Genomic DNA, 19,028 nt, shown 5'->3' with positions numbered 1-19,028 from the left:
AAACACAGGTGGAAGTACTCAGCAATCAACGTTAAGAGGGTACAAATAGACTCAGCAGTCTTACCTCATTATGTTGTCAGTTTGCAGCATTAGTAGAAACTTTGGCTAAGCTACTATGTTTCAACCAAGCTCTTCATCAGACGAAGACGTAAACATCCCCAGGGATGCACTTTAGCATGTCGCCAGTCCCACAACCATTCCTGCTACGCCGGATGTCACACCTGAACCCAAGGCTTCTTCTCGCGGCCGCACACCAGCCCGATCATCCCAGCGTTTTCCAAGACGCTGAGGCCTGCCTTCGCCGCCCATGAAAAGACCTCCATCTTCTTCCCCGGTTTCCTCCTACCGCTCAGCCACCCCGACAATCCCACCCATCGGGAAGTGGACCGTAGCCGGCCTGAGACAAGCGCTGGGTAACTCGGACATACAGGCTTCAAGAAAAATGAATAAAGCTGAGTTGTATGATCTGTATGTCTCCCTACAGGCTATTCCCCAGAAGACCCACAGACAGAGCAAAGCCCGCAGGGCCCAAAATTCACCTGTCCAGCCACCTCCATCGTCTGCCTATTCAGAACACGGCTCGCTTTGCCAATGGAGTCGCAGCAACAGGCCTTCAGCAAGGCTCGGCCGCTCTCCAGATTCCACCAGAGCAGGACCACTCAGCTTCTATCTTTAATGCTCCCGCTGTTCATATCACTCTTCCTTTTCAGTGGCCTCCAGCGCCTGTTGCAGATGCCAACCTGAGGCAAAATCAGCTAGCAGTACAGGCGCAAACTTTCCAACAGTTCTATCCAACAAGTGATAATCTCGCCCACATCCAGTAGCCTGCAGCTCCAGTGGCGCAAGCAAGTACACTCCACTCCATCATCTTTCATTTTCTGATTTCCCTCCAACTAAATTTCTTTCCACAGAGCGTACCCAAAGTGCGAGGCCATCACTGACATTCACAGCCCTGGTTTACAACCTTCCCAGCTCTCAAACTAAACAGCACTCTCTCTTCACAGCAACACAGATGCCCGTGCCATCCAACGCCCTCGCCATGTAACCACCAGTGTCCCAAACCATCCGTGCACAGATTCTCGCAGAAATTCAGGATGCTGGCTCCAGAGGCGGACAAATCCCCAACTCCGGTACCTCACTATTCGCAACTGATATTCCCATAACCCACCTGCTAAAACCCCTCCTCGACGCATCGCTCGACACCATCCTCCAAGCAGTGTCTCCCAGGACCCTCTATCTTACGTGACCGCTTGGAGAAACTTTAGAGCATTTATTTCCCACCTTAATACCATTAAAGGCCTCCAAGTTGGATCCATTAAAGGTTACCTGAGGGGCATTCAGTTTTTCCATAAACTAATATACGGCGCTCCCTTGCAGGAGATAAATAATTCTCAAACCTCCCTCCTGCTTAAAGGTATTCAAAGATCCCAGCCCACCCGACCCGACACCAACAACCGATAACACTAGACATCCTCAACAAATGCATTCGTACCCTCCGCACAGACTACCAACCTCTCAATACCGCGCAAACACTCGACGCCATGTTCATCCTAGCCTTTTTCGGCTTTCTTAGATGCTCAGAACTTGCTATCACTTCTAAATTCAACCCAAAAAACAACCCCACCATCTCAGACTTATAAGTACTAGATGGAGAAACAATCTCCTTCTTGATTAAGCAAAACTAAACCAAACCAAAAAAGGCCATTTTATCTATATTTTTACCCTTCCGTCACCAATACATCCATACCAGTCAGTTTGGGCATATCTTCAATGGAGAAGCTCCCAAGCCAAATCTCCCGTGGAACCCCTGTTCATAGACGAATCAAACACACCCGTGACACGCTTTTGGTTCCAGAAACACCTCAAATCTGTCCTCCAGCAGTCAGGTGTCCCAGCAGAGCGCTTTTCAAGCCACTCATTCCGCATAGGGGCCACAACTACAACAGCCCAAAAAGGCCTTTCCCAACAGCAGATCCAAGCTCTCGGGAAATGGTCCTCAGATTGTCAGTTCGCAGCATCCCCCCACCACCCCTTCTCCACACATTTTTAGTCCTTAAACACACTTATATACGGGGGGTGGGGGGTATTCTGGGTTCGGGCCAAGTCAGAGCTCAAAGCCCTCCCCCAGACAGCATGCCAAACACGCATTCAAAATTACTCTATAAAGTATATGTATGTGTGAACTCATGAACAAGAGATAATATACAAACGTGCGAAGAGCCAAAGCATTTCAGGATCGGACAGCGCCATGGATTTTTTTAAAAAGCATTAGTAGTTATATGGGACCACCATTCGTCAAACTTTTATGACCCCCTCCCCCACCCGGTGACAGTTGCTGTCTGACAGGTCGTTTTTATGACCCCTTGACAGATGGCGTTTTATGACCCCTTGACAGATGGTGTTTTATGACCCCATGACAGATGGTGTTTTGACAGGTTGTGTTTTATGACCCTTAACAGATGGTTTTATGACAGTTTGTGTTTTATGACTCCTTAACAGATGGTGTTTTGACAGTTTGTGTTTTTATGACTTGTTTGACAGGGGGCGGGACCATCAATCAAAATCTGTACAAGTTGTCAACTTTAGACAGAAAGTATTTAATGGTTTTATTGCCGGTCATTTAGAGTGATTGTTTTTCCTGAGTGTGTTTTATGTCAAGCGTATGGTGTCATGTTTAATGACGGCTCGTGTTTCGACATTTGCTGTTTATTGACATTTGATGTCAGATCTCAACCATCCTCCCTCCTTTCGCACAAGACATGCATTCTTTCACAGGGGTGCGTGTTGTAAAGCGATTAAAGATTTCTAAAACTCAATGTTGGTAAAACAACCCCCCATTACGGTGTCAAAAAGTAAATGTTTATTTTAGATTTAGACAAATCATGAACAATGCTACGATTAAAACTTTTGATTGTAACATCACAAGTTATTTAATTAAATATTCCGTATACGGGTATAGTTTAAGCAATGATCTGAGCCAATACTACAATCTTTAGACGATAGTCTAAACTAAATAAATTTTTAAACGGTTCAGGAATTCCGTGAATCTTTTCATAACCTGCACTATAGTTTCACGCGTATTAAAGATCCGGCGGTGCCTGACAAAGCGCCGGGTGAGCGTTCATATCTGCCATTTTAAAATAATGTTAATAAATGTAATTCTGTCCACTATGGCAAAATAGGATTTTATTTTAGATTTAGTGGAATCTTTAACCAAGTCTCTGATTAAGACATGTGTATACGTGCACAGATGGTGACAGAGAAACTTATATATGACGTTAGTAATCTTTTAAATGTTTTTAAGACGTATTCACCCCATTTTGGGGTTTTATTTTTAATTAAAGGCTTCTTAAAACATGTGTGAATATGTGTATATTATACAAAGAGTCTTATATTGTCTGCTCTGACAAAAATAAAGTATTATTTTAGGTTTAGGGGAATTGACTGCGTGTGTCTTATAAATACAACTTGATAATACGTTTGTTTTGTAAAGAGACTTCTTTAAAGTCACGCAAAAATAAAATATTTTAGTTGTAACTGGTTAAACTTAAAGCCGATATTTTCTATCGAACTAGTCTATTTTCTGTTCAGACACAAAGTTTTCTGATGCTGATATTATGTCAGTGTGTGTTTGTGTGGGGGTCGTGTGCTGTAATCTTTGAAAGTTTATGACCGAACCTTTATTGGGGAGCGACAAGAGATCTCCGGCATCAGTTTGGATGGAGCAGAGCTGTTATACTCAAGTCTATTGGTATGTATGTGTTTCGCTGTGTTCGTTTCATTATTTTGTCTGATTATTTAAAAACTAAAAATTCGATCTCTGGTCTTGCAGCGAAATTGTCTAAGCTGGTATTTACTATTCCTGGTAAATCGCGGAGAAGAGTGGAATGAACAAAAAAGTCAGACCGTGACTAGAACCACCAGCAGCGTAACAAGGAAATCTTGGAGCAAAGAGACGCCGAGTGGCTCGTGTTGTCCGGTGTGTATTTATTTAATCCTGTTACAATAGATTTAAACAAACTGGTTTGTTTTAATATTTTCTAATAACATGTGTTATCTGTTTTAAAGGTTTGGATATCAGCGGCAAAGCGAACGTTGCGTGTACTATTGCAAAATATATAGCGGATCTCCACGGTACGTTTATATTGCATAAGAAAAAAGTTGTTTTATTTAGATATTTGTCCTAATAACTTGTTTTTATCTGTTTACAGGTTAGGATACAGAACACAACGCTTTGGACGTATCTTTAAAAAAGAGAAAAATCAGAGACTTTTTGGATTTGTCTGGGACATTTTAAACATTTTGTGGCAAATTGGATTTAAAACGTTTCGGATACTGGATACATGTGTTTGATTTGTCCACAGAGCTTGTTTAAGACATCTTCACCTCATTTTAGGGTTTATTTTTAATTAAAGGCTTCTTAAAACATGTGTGAAAATGTGTATATTATACAATGAGTATTATATTGACTGCTCTGACAAAAATTAATTATTATTTCAGATTTTAGGTCAATTGACTGCGTGTGTTTTATGTCAAGCGTATGCTGTTATGTTTAATGACGGTTCGTGTGTGACAGCTCGTGTTTTGGCATTCGATGTCAGCTCTCACCCTTCCTCCCTCCTTCTCACAAGCATGCATTCTTTCACAGGGGTGCGTGTTGTAAAGCGAGTAGAGATTTCTAAAACTCAAAGTGGAGTCAAATAATTCCCCATTACGGTATCAAAAAAGTAAATGTTTATTTTAGATTTAGACAGATAATGAACAATGCTATGATTAAAACTGTTTTTTGTAACATCACAAGTTATTTAATTAAAATATTCCGTATACGTGTATAGTTTAAGCAATGACCTGTGCCATATCCTTCGGCGCCGTCAATACTACAATATTTAGACGATAGTCTAAACTAAATAAAATTTTAAACGGTTTCAGGAACTCCGTGAATCTTTTCATAACCTGCTCTATAGTTTCACGCGTATTAAAGATCCGGCGGTGCCTGACAAAGCGCCGGGTGTGTGTTCATATATGCCGTTTTAAATTAACCTTCATAAAATGTAATTCTGTCCACTATGGCAAAATAGGAGTTTTTTTTTTAGATTTAGGGGAATCTTTAACCAAGGCTATGATTAAGACATATGTATACGTGCACCGATGGTGACAGAGAAACTTATAGCTGACGTTAATAAACTTTTTAAATGTTTTTAAGACGTCTACAACTCATTTTAGGGGTTTATTTTTAATTAAACGCTTCTTAAAACATGTGTGAATATGTGGATATTATACAAAGAGTATTATATTGTCTGCTCTGACAAAAATAAATTATTATTTTAGATTTTAGGAAAAATGATTGTGTCTATCTTATAAATACAACTTGATATATACGTTTGTTTTGTCAAGAGACTTTTTTTAAAGTCACGCAAGAATAAAATCTTTTAGTTATAATTGGTTAACATTAAATGTACTATTATCTATTTAACTATAAGCTATATTTTTCTGATCAGATATTTTTCTGTTTCTGATGATGGTCTTATAACAGTGTGTGTGGGATGATGATGGCTGTTCACAGCAGGTGGCGGGATGTAAACTAGGGTCTTTTTAAAACTGTAGTGGTAAAAATGTAATAGCACACTGACAAAAATAAAGCATATGGTTGTAACAAATTATTTAATGAAATATTCAGTATGTGTATAGCGATGAACGGTGTCAAAATCACCGGGGACCCAACAATACTATAGTCTTTAGACTAAAGGGTATTTATTTTAATATAAATAAAATCTTAATCTTTTCGTGCACAATATTCTGATCAAGCCATTAGATTGTGTTCCAGCGTTTACAATAGAGAACATACGCGGATGCGTGTTCATATACACCGTTAAGAAACTTTAAAACGATTAAAAAATTCATATCTTCGGGGTTTTGTTTTAAATTAATGACATCTTAAAACCAACTGGGAATATGTGTTTATTACACAATAAAATGTAATTCTGGCCGCTCTGACAAAATAAGGGTTTAATTTTAGAATTAGGGAATTCTTTAATCAAGGCTCTGATTAAAACACATGAATGCGCGAACCACAGTTGCCAGAGAACGTATGCTGAGGTGCTCTTATGGCGTTAAGAACCTTTTTATTGTTTAAGACATTTTGACCCCATTTCCTGGTTTTGGTGTCCGCTGTGGATCCCATTCCCAAATCTATGTGTTTATTATACAACAAATGCAATTCTGTCAGCATTTCTAGTTTAGAACGCCTCTGATTTAAACATGCGGGTTTTAAAATGAAACGGCCATGTGACTTTTATGACAAAAGCTATTCGATCTTAATTTTTTGTTTTAACATCCAAAAGTTTTTATACACATTCCATAATTAAACATCTAGGTGTGTATGAGTAAGTTTATATCTAATGTCACACGAGCAGCACCAAATCGCGCTTGTGTCTCTGTGTGTGCATACAGGCTGTTTATGTGGGGGCGTGTTTATGAGCCCGTGTCTTTGCAAGGTGTGTGTGCGTGTGTGTGTGTGTGTGTGTGTGTGTGTGTGTGTGTGTGTGTGTGTGTGTGTGTGTGTGTGTGTGTGTGTGTTTGCATGGGGGTCTATGATGTCTCTGTTTGTTACTAAAGTTTTGACATTAAGTCTGTGTCCTCATTGACAATAAGTAAGGGTTTTTAGATGTAGGCTTCATTACACAGATACTGATTAAATCATGTTATCCATTATTTGCGATTTAAAGAAACTTAAAAGGTTTAAGACATTTTATCTCACATTGTGGGGTTGTTTTTAATTAATGTAACCTTAAACCCCTCTGTTATCCATTTAGGGAACAATAAAATGTTAGCAAATATTATTTATCAAAGTTGACGATGTTATAAGCCAGGATGTCACTAACGTGACAACAAACATTTATTTAAAGACAAAACATTTTAACAAATTGCCATGGCTTACAGAGACACACTAGACTTAATAATAAAAATAAAAATATACTATTCGAACATCCTAACCTGATATTAGGTTAGATTAGGTTTAAGGTCAATCAGCGTCTTTAGCTTTACAACTTACAGCACAAAACCCCCCCCAATGACAGGATTTTTATGAAGTGAAGCAGACCCTTGGTATGCCTGTGGGGTTAGGTTCAACTAAGGTCAACATCTATCAGTGCATAATAAGCAAACATGAAATTATATTTTACCTATGGTTTGTTAATGATGTTGCTAGGTTCGCGTATTTTTTCTGAAACAAACTTTTCTTTTCAAACTTAGTTAGGATACACATGTTGTCGCCTCAAACACCTGATCAAAGTTTTTCTTCGCTAGCGACAACTAATGACAGAGATTTTGTAAATTCATCAGATGGTTTTACGTGTGTATTTCTTAAACAAACATGTTGCTTTTCAATCTTAGTCAGAGTTCATACGTTTTGTTTTTTCATAAGTTGTTCATAGTTTTTTCTTCGCTAGTGTCAACTAATGTCTGAGATTTTGTAAATTCATCAGATGTTTCTTACTTGTGTATTTTCTTAAACAAACTATTCTTTTCAATCTTAGACAGTCTTCATACGTTTGTCTTTCGATAAGTTGTTCATAGTTTTTCTTCGCTAGTGGCAACTCATGGCTGAGATTTGTAAATTTCATCAGATGTTCTTACATGTGTATTTTCTGAAACAAATTTATGCTTTTCAAACTTAGGTAGTCATCATACTTTTGTCTTTCGATAAGTTGTTCATAGTTTTTTATGTGGAAGTGTCAACTTATGTCTGAGATTTTGTAAATTCATCAGATGTTTCTTACGTGTATATTTTCTTAAACAAACATTTTTTGTTTTTCAAACATAGTTAGGATACACACTTTTGTCGCCTCAAACACTTGATCAAAGTTTTTTCTTCGTTAGTGTCAACTAATGTCTGAGATTTTGTAAATTCATCAGATGTTTCTTACTTGTGTATTTTCTTAAACAAACTTTTCTTTTCAATCTTAGACAGTCTTCATACGTTTTGTCTTTCGATAAGTTGTTCATAGTTTTTCTTCGATAGTGTCAATTCATGTCTGAGATTTGTAAATTTCATCATATGTTCTTACATGTGTATTTTCTGAAACAAATTTATGCTTTTCAAACTTAGGTAGTCATCATACTTTTGTCTCTACATACATTTGTTCAAAGTTTCTTGTAGCTAGTGTCAACTAATGTCTGAGATTTTGTAAATTCAACAGATGGTCTTACGTGTGTATTTCTTAAACAAACATGTTGCTGTTCAAACTTAGGCAGAGTTCATACGTTTGTCTTTTCATAAGTTGTTCATAGTTTTTATTTGTTAGTGTCAACTAATGACAGAGATTTTGTAAACTCATCAGATTCAAACAAAACTCATTCATTTCTGTAGTTTATGTAACACCTTGTCAAACTCTTAAAGGTAGTACTAACTGTTTAAAACAACAATGCAAAGTATTTTAGATTTACTTGATAAATCTTTTACATCAAAACAAACTAGGATAGCAATATGGCTGAATCTGTAACAGGTGATACCACCAATAGCGTGTTGTACATAACAAAGTTTGCAAAATAATAAAGATTGATTAGGTTTTTATTTAGTAAACCTTTTAACATAAAGTGTAGAGTCTTTTGTATGTAACAACAAAGATGCGATGAAACAACGCAAAACAAGAGAGGATGCATACATCTACAAATGGGGCAATGTTTGAAATAGTTTCCCCGTATAGCCTCTAAATTCGGGACCAATAGATTAAAGACATTGCCCCATTTGTAGATGTATGCATCCTCTCTTGTTTTGCGTTGTTTCATCGCATCTTTGTTGTTACATACAAAAGACTCTACACTTTATGTTAAAAGGTTTACTAAATAAAAACCTAATCAATCTTTATTATTTTGCAAACTTTGTTATGTACAACACGCTTTTGGTGGTATCACCTGTTACAGATTCAGCCATATTGCTATCCTAGTTTGTTTTGATGTAAAAGATTTATCAAGTAAATCTAAAATACTTTGCATTGTTGTTTTAAACAGTTAGTACTACCTTTAAGAGTTTGACAAGGTGTTACATAAACTACAGAAATGAATGAGTTTTGTTTGAATCTGATGAGTTTACAAAATCTCTGTCATTAGTTGACACTAACAAATAAAAACTATGAACAACTTATGAAAAGACAAACGTATGAACTCTGCCTAAGTTTGAACAGCAACATGTTTGTTTAAGAAATACACACGTAAGACCATCTGTTGAATTTACAAAATCTCAGACATTAGTTGACACTAGCTACAAGAAACTTTGAACAAATGTATGTAGAGACAAAAGTATGATGACTACCTAAGTTTGAAAAGCATAAATTTGTTTCAGAAAATACACATGTAAGAACATATGATGAAATTTACAAATCTCAGACATGAATTGACACTATCGAAGAAAAACTATGAACAACTTATCGAAAGACAAAACGTATGAAGACTGTCTAAGATTGAAAAGAAAAGTTTGTTTAAGAAAATACACAAGTAAGAAACATCTGATGAATTTACAAAATCTCAGACATTAGTTGACACTAACGAAGAAAAAACTTTGATCAAGTGTTTGAGGCGACAAAAGTGTGTATCCTAACTATGTTTGAAAAACAAAAAATGTTTGTTTAAGAAAATATACACGTAAGAAACATCTGATGAATTTACAAAATCTCAGACATAAGTTGACACTTCCACATAAAAAACTATGAACAACTTATCGAAAGACAAAAGTATGATGACTACCTAAGTTTGAAAAGCATAAATTTGTTTCAGAAAATACACATGTAAGAACATCTGATGAAATTTACAAATCTCAGCCATGAGTTGCCACTAGCGAAGAAAAACTATGAACAACTTATCGAAAGACAAACGTATGAAGACTGTCTAAGATTGAAAAGAATAGTTTGTTTAAGAAAATACACAAGTAAGAAACATCTGATGAATTTACAAAATCTCAGACATTAGTTGACACTAGCGAAGAAAAAACTATGAACAACTTATGAAAAAACAAAACGTATGAACTCTGACTAAGATTGAAAAGCAACATGTTTGTTTAAGAAATACACACGTAAAACCATCTGATGAATTTACAAAATCTCTGTCATTAGTTGTCGCTAGCGAAGAAAAACTTTGATCAGGTGTTTGAGGCGACAACATGTGTATCCTAACTAAGTTTGAAAAGAAAAGTTTGTTTCAGAAAAAATACGCGAACCTAGCAACATCATTAACAAACCATAGGTAAAATATAATTTCATGTTTGCTTATTATGCACTGATAGATGTTGACCTTAGTTGAACCTAACCCCACAGGCATACCAAGGGTCTGCTTCACTTCATAAAAATCCTGTCATTGGGGGGGGTTTTGTGCTGTAAGTTGTAAAGCTAAAGACGCTGATTGACCTTAAACCTAATCTAACCTAATATCAGGTTAGGATGTTCGAATAGTATATTTTTATTTTTATTATTAAGTCTAGTGTGTCTCTGTAAGCCATGGCAATTTGTTAAAATGTTTTGTCTTTAAATAAATGTTTGTTGTCACGTTAGTGACATCCTGGCTTATAACATCGTCAACTTTGATAAATAATATTTGCTAACATTTTATTGTTCCCTAAATGGATAACAGAGGGGTTTAAGGTTACATTAATTAAAAACAACCCCACAATGTGAGATAAAATGTCTTAAACCTTTTAAGTTTCTTTAAATCGCAAATAATGGATAACATGATTTAATCAGTATCTGTGTAATGAAGCCTACATCTAAAAACCCTTACTTATTGTCAATGAGGACACAGACTTAATGTCAAAACTTTAGTAACAAACAGAGACATCATAGACCCCCATGCAAACACACACACACACACACACACACACACACACACACACACACACACACACACACACACACACACACACACACACACACACACACGCACGCACACACACCTTGCAAAGACACAGGCTCATAAACACGCCCCCACATAAACAGCCTGTATGCACACACAGAGACACAAGCGCGATTTGGTGCTGCTCGTGTGACATTAGATATAAACTTACTCATACACACCTAGATGTTTAATTATGGAATGTGTATAAAAACTTTTGGATGTTAAAACAAAAAATTAAGATCGAATAGCTTTTGTCATAAAAGTCACATGGCCGTTTCATTTTAAAACCCGCATGTTTAAATCAGAGGCGTTCTAAACTAGAAATGCTGACAGAATTGCATTTGTTGTATAATAAACACATAGATTTGGGAATGGGATCCACAGCGGACACCAAAACCAGGAAATGGGGTCAAAATGTCTTAAACAATAAAAAGGTTCTTAACGCCATAAGAGCACCTCAGCATACGTTCTCTGGCAACTGTGGTTCGCGCATTCATGTGTTTTAATCAGGGACTTGATTAAAGAATTCCCTAATTCTAAAATTAAACCCTTATTTTGTCAGAGCGGCCAGAATTACATTTTATTGTGTAATAAACACATATTCCCAGTTGGTTTTAAGATGTCATTAATTTAAAACAAAACCCCGAAGATATGAATTTTTTAATCGTTTTAAAGTTTCTTAACGGTGTATATGAACACGCATCCGCGTATGTTCTCTATTGTAAACGCTGGAACACAATCTAATGGCTTGATCAGAATATTGTGCACGAAAAGATTAAGATTTTATTTATATTAAAATAAATACCCTTTAGTCTAAAGACTATAGTATTGTTGGGTCCCCGGTGATTTTGACACCGTTCATCGCTATACACATACTGAATATTTCATTAAATAATTTGTTACAACCATATGCTTTATTTTTGTCAGTGTGCTATTACATTTTTACCACTACAGTTTTAAAAAGACCCTAGTTTACATCCCGCCACCTGCTGTGAACAGCCATCATCATCCCACACACACTGTTATAAGACCATCATCAGAAACAGAAAAATATCTGATCAGAAAAATATAGCTTATAGTTAAATAGATAATAGTACATTTAATGTTAACCAATTATAACTAAAAGATTTTATTCTTGCGTGACTTTAAAAAAAGTCTCTTGACAAAACAAACGTATATATCAAGTTGTATTTATAAGATAGACACAATCATTTTTCCTAAAATCTAAAATAATAATTTATTTTTGTCAGAGCAGACAATATAATACTCTTTGTATAATATCCACATATTCACACATGTTTTAAGAAGCGTTTAATTAAAAATAAACCCCTAAAATGAGTTGTAGACGTCTTAAAAACATTTAAAAAGTTTATTAACGTCAGCTATAAGTTTCTCTGTCACCATCGGTGCACGTATACATATGTCTTAATCATAGCCTTGGTTAAAGATTCCCCTAAATCTAAAAAAAAACTCCTATTTTGCCATAGTGGACAGAATTACATTTTATGAAGGTTAATTTAAAACGGCATATATGAACACACACCCGGCGCTTTGTCAGGCACCGCCGGATCTTTAATACGCGTGAAACTATAGAGCAGGTTATGAAAAGATTCACGGAGTTCCTGAAACCGTTTAAAATTTTATTTAGTTTAGACTATCGTCTAAATATTGTAGTATTGACGGCGCCGAAGGATATGGCACAGGTCATTGCTTAAACTATACACGTATACGGAATATTTTAATTAAATAACTTGTGATGTTACAAAAAAACAGTTTTAATCATAGCATTGTTCATTATCTGTCTAAATCTAAAATAAACATTTACTTTTTTGATACCGTAATGGGGAATTATTTGACTCCACTTTGAGTTTTAGAAATCTCTACTCGCTTTACAACACGCACCCCTGTGAAAGAATGCATGCTTGTGAGAAGGAGGGAGGAAGGGTGAGAGCTGACATCGAATGCCAAAACACGAGCTGTCACACACGAACCGTCATTAAACATAACAGCATACGCTTGACATAAAACACACGCAGTCAATTGACCTAAAATCTGAAATAATAATTTATTTTTGTCAGAGCAGTCAATATAATACTCATTGTATAATATACACATTTTCACACATGTTTTAAGAAGCCTTTAATTAAAAATAAACCCTAAAATGAGGTGAAGATGTCTTAAACAAGCTCTGTGGACAAATCAAACACATGTATCCAGTATCCGAAACGTTTTAAATCCAATTTGCCACAAAATGTTTAAAATGTCCCAGACAAATCCAAAAAGTCTCTGATTTTTCTCTTTTTTAAAGATACGTCCAAAGCGTTGTGTTCTGTATCCTAACCTGTAAACAGATAAAAACAAGTTATTAGGACAAATATCTAAATAAAACAACTTTTTTCTTATGCAATATAAACGTACCGTGGAGATCCGCTATATATTTTGCAATAGTACACGCAACGTTCGCTTTGCCGCTGATATCCAAACCTTTAAAACAGATAACACATGTTATTAGAAAATATTAAAACAAACCAGTTTGTTTAAATCTATTGTAACAGGATTAAATAAATACACACCGGACAACACGAGCCACTCGGCGTCTCTTTGCTCCAAGATTTCCTTGTTACGCTGCTGGTGGTTCTAGTCACGGTCTGACTTTTTTGTTCATTCCACTCTTCTCCGCGATTTACCAGGAATAGTAAATACCAGCTTAGACAATTTCGCTGCAAGACCAGAGATCGAATTTTTAGTTTTTAAATAATCAGACAAAATAATGAAACGAACACAGCGAAACACATACATACCAATAGACTTGAGTATAACAGCTCTGCTCCATCCAAACTGATGCCGGAGATCTCTTGTCGCTCCCCAATAAAGGTTCGGTCATAAACTTTCAAAGATTACAGCACACGACCCCCACACAAACACACACTGACATAATATCAGCATCAGAAAACTTTGTGTCTGAACAGAAAATAGACTAGTTCGATAGAAAATATCGGCTTTAAGTTTAACCAGTTACAACTAAAATATTTTATTTTTGCGTGACTTTAAAGAAGTCTCTTTACAAAACAAACGTATTATCAAGTTGTATTTATAAGACACACGCAGTCAATTCCCCTAAACCTAAAATAATACTTTATTTTTGTCAGAGCAGACAATATAAGACTCTTTGTATAATATACACATATTCACACATGTTTTAAGAAGCCTTTAATTAAAAATAAAACCCCAAAATGGGGTGAATACGTCTTAAAAACATTTAAAAGATTACTAACGTCATATATAAGTTTCTCTGTCACCATCTGTGCACGTATACACATGTCTTAATCAGAGACTTGGTTAAAGATTCCACTAAATCTAAAATAAAATCCTATTTTGCCATAGTGGACAGAATTACATTTATTAACATTATTTTAAAATGGCAGATATGAACGCTCACCCGGCGCTTTGTCAGGCACCGCCGGATCTTTAATACGCGTGAAACTATAGTGCAGGTTATGAAAAGATTCACGGAATTCCTGAACCGTTTAAAAATTTATTTAGTTTAGACTATCGTCTAAAGATTGTAGTATTGGCTCAGATCATTGCTTAAACTATACCCGTATACGGAATATTTAATTAAATAACTTGTGATGTTACAATCAAAAGTTTTAATCGTAGCATTGTTCATGATTTGTCTAAATCTAAAATAAACATTTACTTTTTGACACCGTAATGGGGGGTTGTTTTACCAACATTGAGTTTTAGAAATCTTTAATCGCTTTACAACACGCACCCCTGTGAAAGAATGCATGTCTTGTGCGAAAGGAGGGAGGATGGTTGAGATCTGACATCAAATGTCAATAAACAGCAAATGTCGAAACACGAGCCGTCATTAAACATGACACCATACGCTTGACATAAAACACACTCAGGAAAAACAATCACTCTAAATGACCGGCAATAAAACCATTAAATACTTTCTGTCTAAAGTTGACAACTTGTACAGATTTTGATTGATGGTCCCGCCCCCTGTCAAACAAGTCATAAAAACACAAACTGTCAAAACACCATCTGTTAAGGAGTCATAAAACACAAACTGTCATAAAACCATCTGTTAAGGGTCATAAAACACAACCTGTCAAAACACCATCTGTCATGGGGTCATAAAACACCATCTGTCAAGGGGTCATAAAACGCCATCTGTCAAGGGGTCATAAAAACGACCTGTCAGACAGCAACTGTCACCGGGTGGGGGAGGGGGTCATAAAAGTTTGACGAATGGTGGTCCCATATAACTACTAGCATTACTTAACAACGGTTCTCATCTCATCATATCCACAGGTACAGAGTCATCATATTTGGGGTAGCATTTAAAAAACATTTAAAAATAGATGCATTTGTTTTTTACTTATCAGGCTCCATGTGAAGCAGCTCTTTGCGCATTCTAACATTTTATTATTAGTCCTCATTCATGTCCAAGAGACTCAATAATAATCTTTTATATTTGAATGCTTTAATCTTTCATATTTAAAAGAGTTTTTGTGCTGCTGCGCATTCATGTGTATGATAAGCAAACCCGCGTTGTCGTCCCATTTATAGGCGCATATTACTAACGCCCTCTTTAAATAACAAAAACACTATTGCACTACTGACTTGCGACTTTAGACCAGGTTTTTGTTGGTCAATGGCGCAGTCTATTTTTGTTGCCTCAAAATAGCAACGCGCCAATAATGCGCCTGAACACACCTCGTTTTCAGACCAGAATGCCCATGGGCGCAAAATTGGGCGCAAATGCATTTATACTATTTAAACAACATGGCGCTAAACGTGAAAATTATAATTGCGCCGGGTTGAATTTAGCAAAAGACACTGCATTGCGCCAGGTGTATGATAGACCCCTATAATGTGTTTAAAGCATAACAAAAGAAAATGAAACAAAACCTTTCTCAGAGTGTACCTTAAAACCAGTGGTGTGCGGTGACTTCTCTTTTGGGGAGGCACGAATGTGTAGCTTGCAAAATGTGTATGTTGCCCATATGTTTAGCTTGTTTAGCTTGCAAAATGTGTATGTGTGGCTCGTCATGTCAAAATATGTGTTTGCTGCGTCATGTGAACCTGTGCATCAAGCATCATGTCAAAATATGTGCCTGGTGTTAACCCAGTGAATCCATGACTCTAAAAACATGATGTAATCCGTCTAACCACTATATTGTAAAAATATGTGTAAAACATTTCTGGCATCACCCCTGCTGTACACAAGCTGTTGCTAATTGCACCCAAGTTGTATTGTCCATGGTTTATGTGACATTAGCAACACAAGGTGAGAACCAGTAATGTAAACAGTAAAAATGCAGCTGCATAATTCATTCATGTCACAGTGCATGCTGGGAAATAGAAGTAAATTAGATAGTTAGTACTCACACTGAATGTCCAGCAACACTGATGTGTTTTGGGTACCATGCTGGTTTCTGGATTGACAGTAGTAGCGTCCTGTGTGTGTACGATTAGTCACATTGAAGGTGAGATTATATCCAGTCTGCAGCTCCTCCAGCTGTCCTCTATTCTCTCTGTACCAGGTGTAGTTAAACACTGCTGGATTTCCATCACTGCTGCAGATCAAAGTCACTGAACTGCCCTCCAGTACAGAGTTAGATGGAGAAACAGACACTGATGTGTTTTCAGGAGCATCTGATGGAAAAACAAATTTAGAGCATCATATGTCCTGTAATTTACAATAATTTGTTCAGCGAGTTCAAATTGATTTCCTCTTACACAGAACACGTAATGTGATGTTGTTCTGTGCTGTTGTGATCCTCTGCTGTATCTGGTAGGTTATAGTGCAGATGAAAGTGACTCCATGTTGAAGGTGAGTAGCAGTGAAGTTCAGATCAGAGATGATCTCAGTTTGTTTCTGTTGATCCAGCTGTAGTCTGCTGCTCTCATTGAGGTGGAGTCTGTCAGTGGAGCTCCATGTGAGAGTTGGTGGAGAAGAGGAGCAGAGAGTCTTAGCAGAGCAGCGCAGACACATAGAGCTCCCCTCTAACACCTCCTGAACCTTCATCTGATCCTTAAACATCTGCACTGTGGGTTTAGGGGGAGAGTCTGAAAAGTACAGATGTGTATTTCATATTAGAAAAGGTCACAAAAAACTTAAGCTAACTCAACTCCAGCTTGTTATTTCCCCATCTAAGCATTCTGCATTGTTTGCCTACATATGCAAAAACTGATTTTTTTACTGTACAAGTTTACAATTTGATATTAACAATAATTTTTAGATTTGTCACTTACCGATCACACCTAAAGAAGAATTTTGTTTGTAGGTATATTTCAGTCCATCATTACCCTCAATCCTGAAGTAAAATGTACCTGCATGATTTGAAGTAACATTATAAAAGATGGTAGTACAGTTCTTGTCTTTTAATTTTCCAGTTATGTTCCCTTTAAAAGAGAGATTGGACTTTCTGGAGTTAAACACAATATTTTTGTTGTCTTGACTCCCATCTTTATACCACACTCCTGCAGCACTGTCAGTGAGATCTTTGTCATATGTGTTATTAATAGTAAATGTGCAGTTTATAGTCACACAGGATCCACTCAGAGCTTCAATCTTTTCTGGCAGACTGATGCTCCAATCTCCACACCAAACACCTTCAATACAAAAATGATGAGAAGAACAAACTAGAATACTGTATAGTTTTTACTAGTGTAAAGCATTTAAACACACCAATATAATTTAACATAACCATAACATAACCATAACATAACCATAACATAACATAACCTCCATCTGTTTTTATTATTTAGGCATTTCTTTATAAATGTTACAAACATAATACATTATATATTTTGTAAAAAAAATTACAGAACATTCAATTGCAGTCAAATCTACCTCACATAAAATACATTTGTGCATTTTAATTTAAACTGCTGTAATAAATATTGTTGTGAAATTGTTTATTCTAAATTATATCCAAGTTTCATAGTTAAAATATTTGTATGTATATGTAATATTTAATATGTATTTTTTACACCAAACATAGGCTAGATTTAGCACTTGAATTTACAGCTATAGCTCGGTCGTCTCACTGATGTCATTGCCACAGCACAATAAACATGTCACACTTTTTTGTTAGTGAAAACCATTTATGCTAAAAAAATTAAGAATAACAAACCTTGTAACAAAAAAATAAAAAGAATGAGTTTATCCATCTCTTCATTAAAATAAGATCAGCCCTTTGGAGAAAAACACACCTGTAAATATGCAATAAATGAACAAATGAATGTCATATATTAAAGTGCAAAACCAGAAATAAGAAATAAGAAAATTGGTTTAACCAGTGTAATATTTTTGATGAAAGCAGATTGTTAAAATGTCTCATTCATGGATCCTGTAGATTCTGTACTGAAGCAACTGCTGATGATTTGAAACCAAGTAAAACTGTGCTGTGTGATGTCAGTGCTACTGATATGAGATCAGTACTAATCCTGTACTTCCTGTATCATCTTAAACACACATTCTGTTCAAAAGCAAATGTTAAGGTAAGTAATTAAGGTAAGTAAGGTAAATAATTGTCAAATACATAAATGCATTTACTTCAACAAACATATACTTCAGTCCCCTATTAAAAAAATAATATACACTGGGATTTTTATATTATTTTGGGGATTTTTTTCCCCACTTTAAATATTTGCTTTAAATCAAAGTTGATGTTGTGGTTCTCTGTAACTTACTTTTTTGTAAACATAAAACAGCAAAGACAAAACAATCAAAACTGTCAGGGGAAAATACCAGGAGCCGGAGTCTAATGCAAGTGAGTAATTTATTAAGAGAGAAAGAGTGCAACAAATAGTAAATGTTCACAGCCAGTGTCCGTAGGCTTCCTGCTTAAAGTCAAAGCACCCCACAAGTCCACTGGAGAGGAAATAAATCCACAAGAGATCGTAGCAATAATCCACACACGATCGCTGACGTAATCCACACAGATGGCTGACGTAATCCACACACGTTCGCTGACGTAATCCACACACGTTCGCTGACGTAATCCACACACGTTAGCCGATGCGAATCACGAGCCACAAAGCAATCCGGCGCGATTGTTGGTGTACTGCCTAAAAACGAAGCAACCAACAACCGGCCGAAGAGTGAAGACAGGAGTCCAAACAGG

At 36.2% G+C, this 19,028-nt stretch overlaps 1 protein-coding gene and 2 long non-coding RNA genes across 3 annotated transcripts in view; 1 reads left to right on the top strand and 2 right to left on the bottom strand.

Moving 5' to 3' along the window:
* Positions 1 to 18,072, bottom strand: part of LOC135749837 (sialic acid-binding Ig-like lectin 14) — a 29,358-nt gene extending 11,286 nt beyond the window's left edge. Inside the window, exons 1-4 of the mRNA XM_073813896.1 lie at positions 18,036 to 18,072; positions 17,152 to 17,511; positions 16,636 to 16,965; positions 16,285 to 16,551 (exon numbers count right to left, since the gene is read on the bottom strand). Coding sequence (XP_073669997.1) covers positions 16,285 to 16,551; positions 16,636 to 16,965; positions 17,152 to 17,511; positions 18,036 to 18,072 — 994 coding nt within the window. The remainder of the gene's footprint in view (positions 1 to 16,284; positions 16,552 to 16,635; positions 16,966 to 17,151; positions 17,512 to 18,035) is intronic.
* On the top strand, positions 2,277 to 4,429 carry LOC135749872 (uncharacterized). Its single transcript, XR_010532495.1, has 4 exons — positions 2,277 to 3,751; positions 3,833 to 3,979; positions 4,069 to 4,134; positions 4,212 to 4,429. It is a non-coding gene; the product is annotated as an uncharacterized lncRNA (long non-coding RNA).
* LOC135749869 (uncharacterized) lies at positions 12,992 to 15,157 on the bottom strand. The gene is made up of 4 exons (XR_010532494.2): positions 13,683 to 15,157; positions 13,455 to 13,601; positions 13,300 to 13,365; positions 12,992 to 13,222 (listed from the first exon to the last, which is right to left on the bottom strand). It is a non-coding gene; the product is annotated as an uncharacterized lncRNA (long non-coding RNA).
* Positions 18,073 to 19,028: the final 956 nt, after the last annotated feature.

This window comes from Paramisgurnus dabryanus, chromosome 1 (genome assembly GCF_030506205.2).
Source record: "Paramisgurnus dabryanus chromosome 1, PD_genome_1.1, whole genome shotgun sequence".
In the NCBI taxonomy this organism is placed as follows: Eukaryota; Metazoa; Chordata; class Actinopteri; order Cypriniformes; family Cobitidae; genus Paramisgurnus; species Paramisgurnus dabryanus.
The sequence above is the reverse complement of the archived record's forward strand: the minus strand, read 5'-3'. Positions and strand labels throughout refer to the sequence as shown.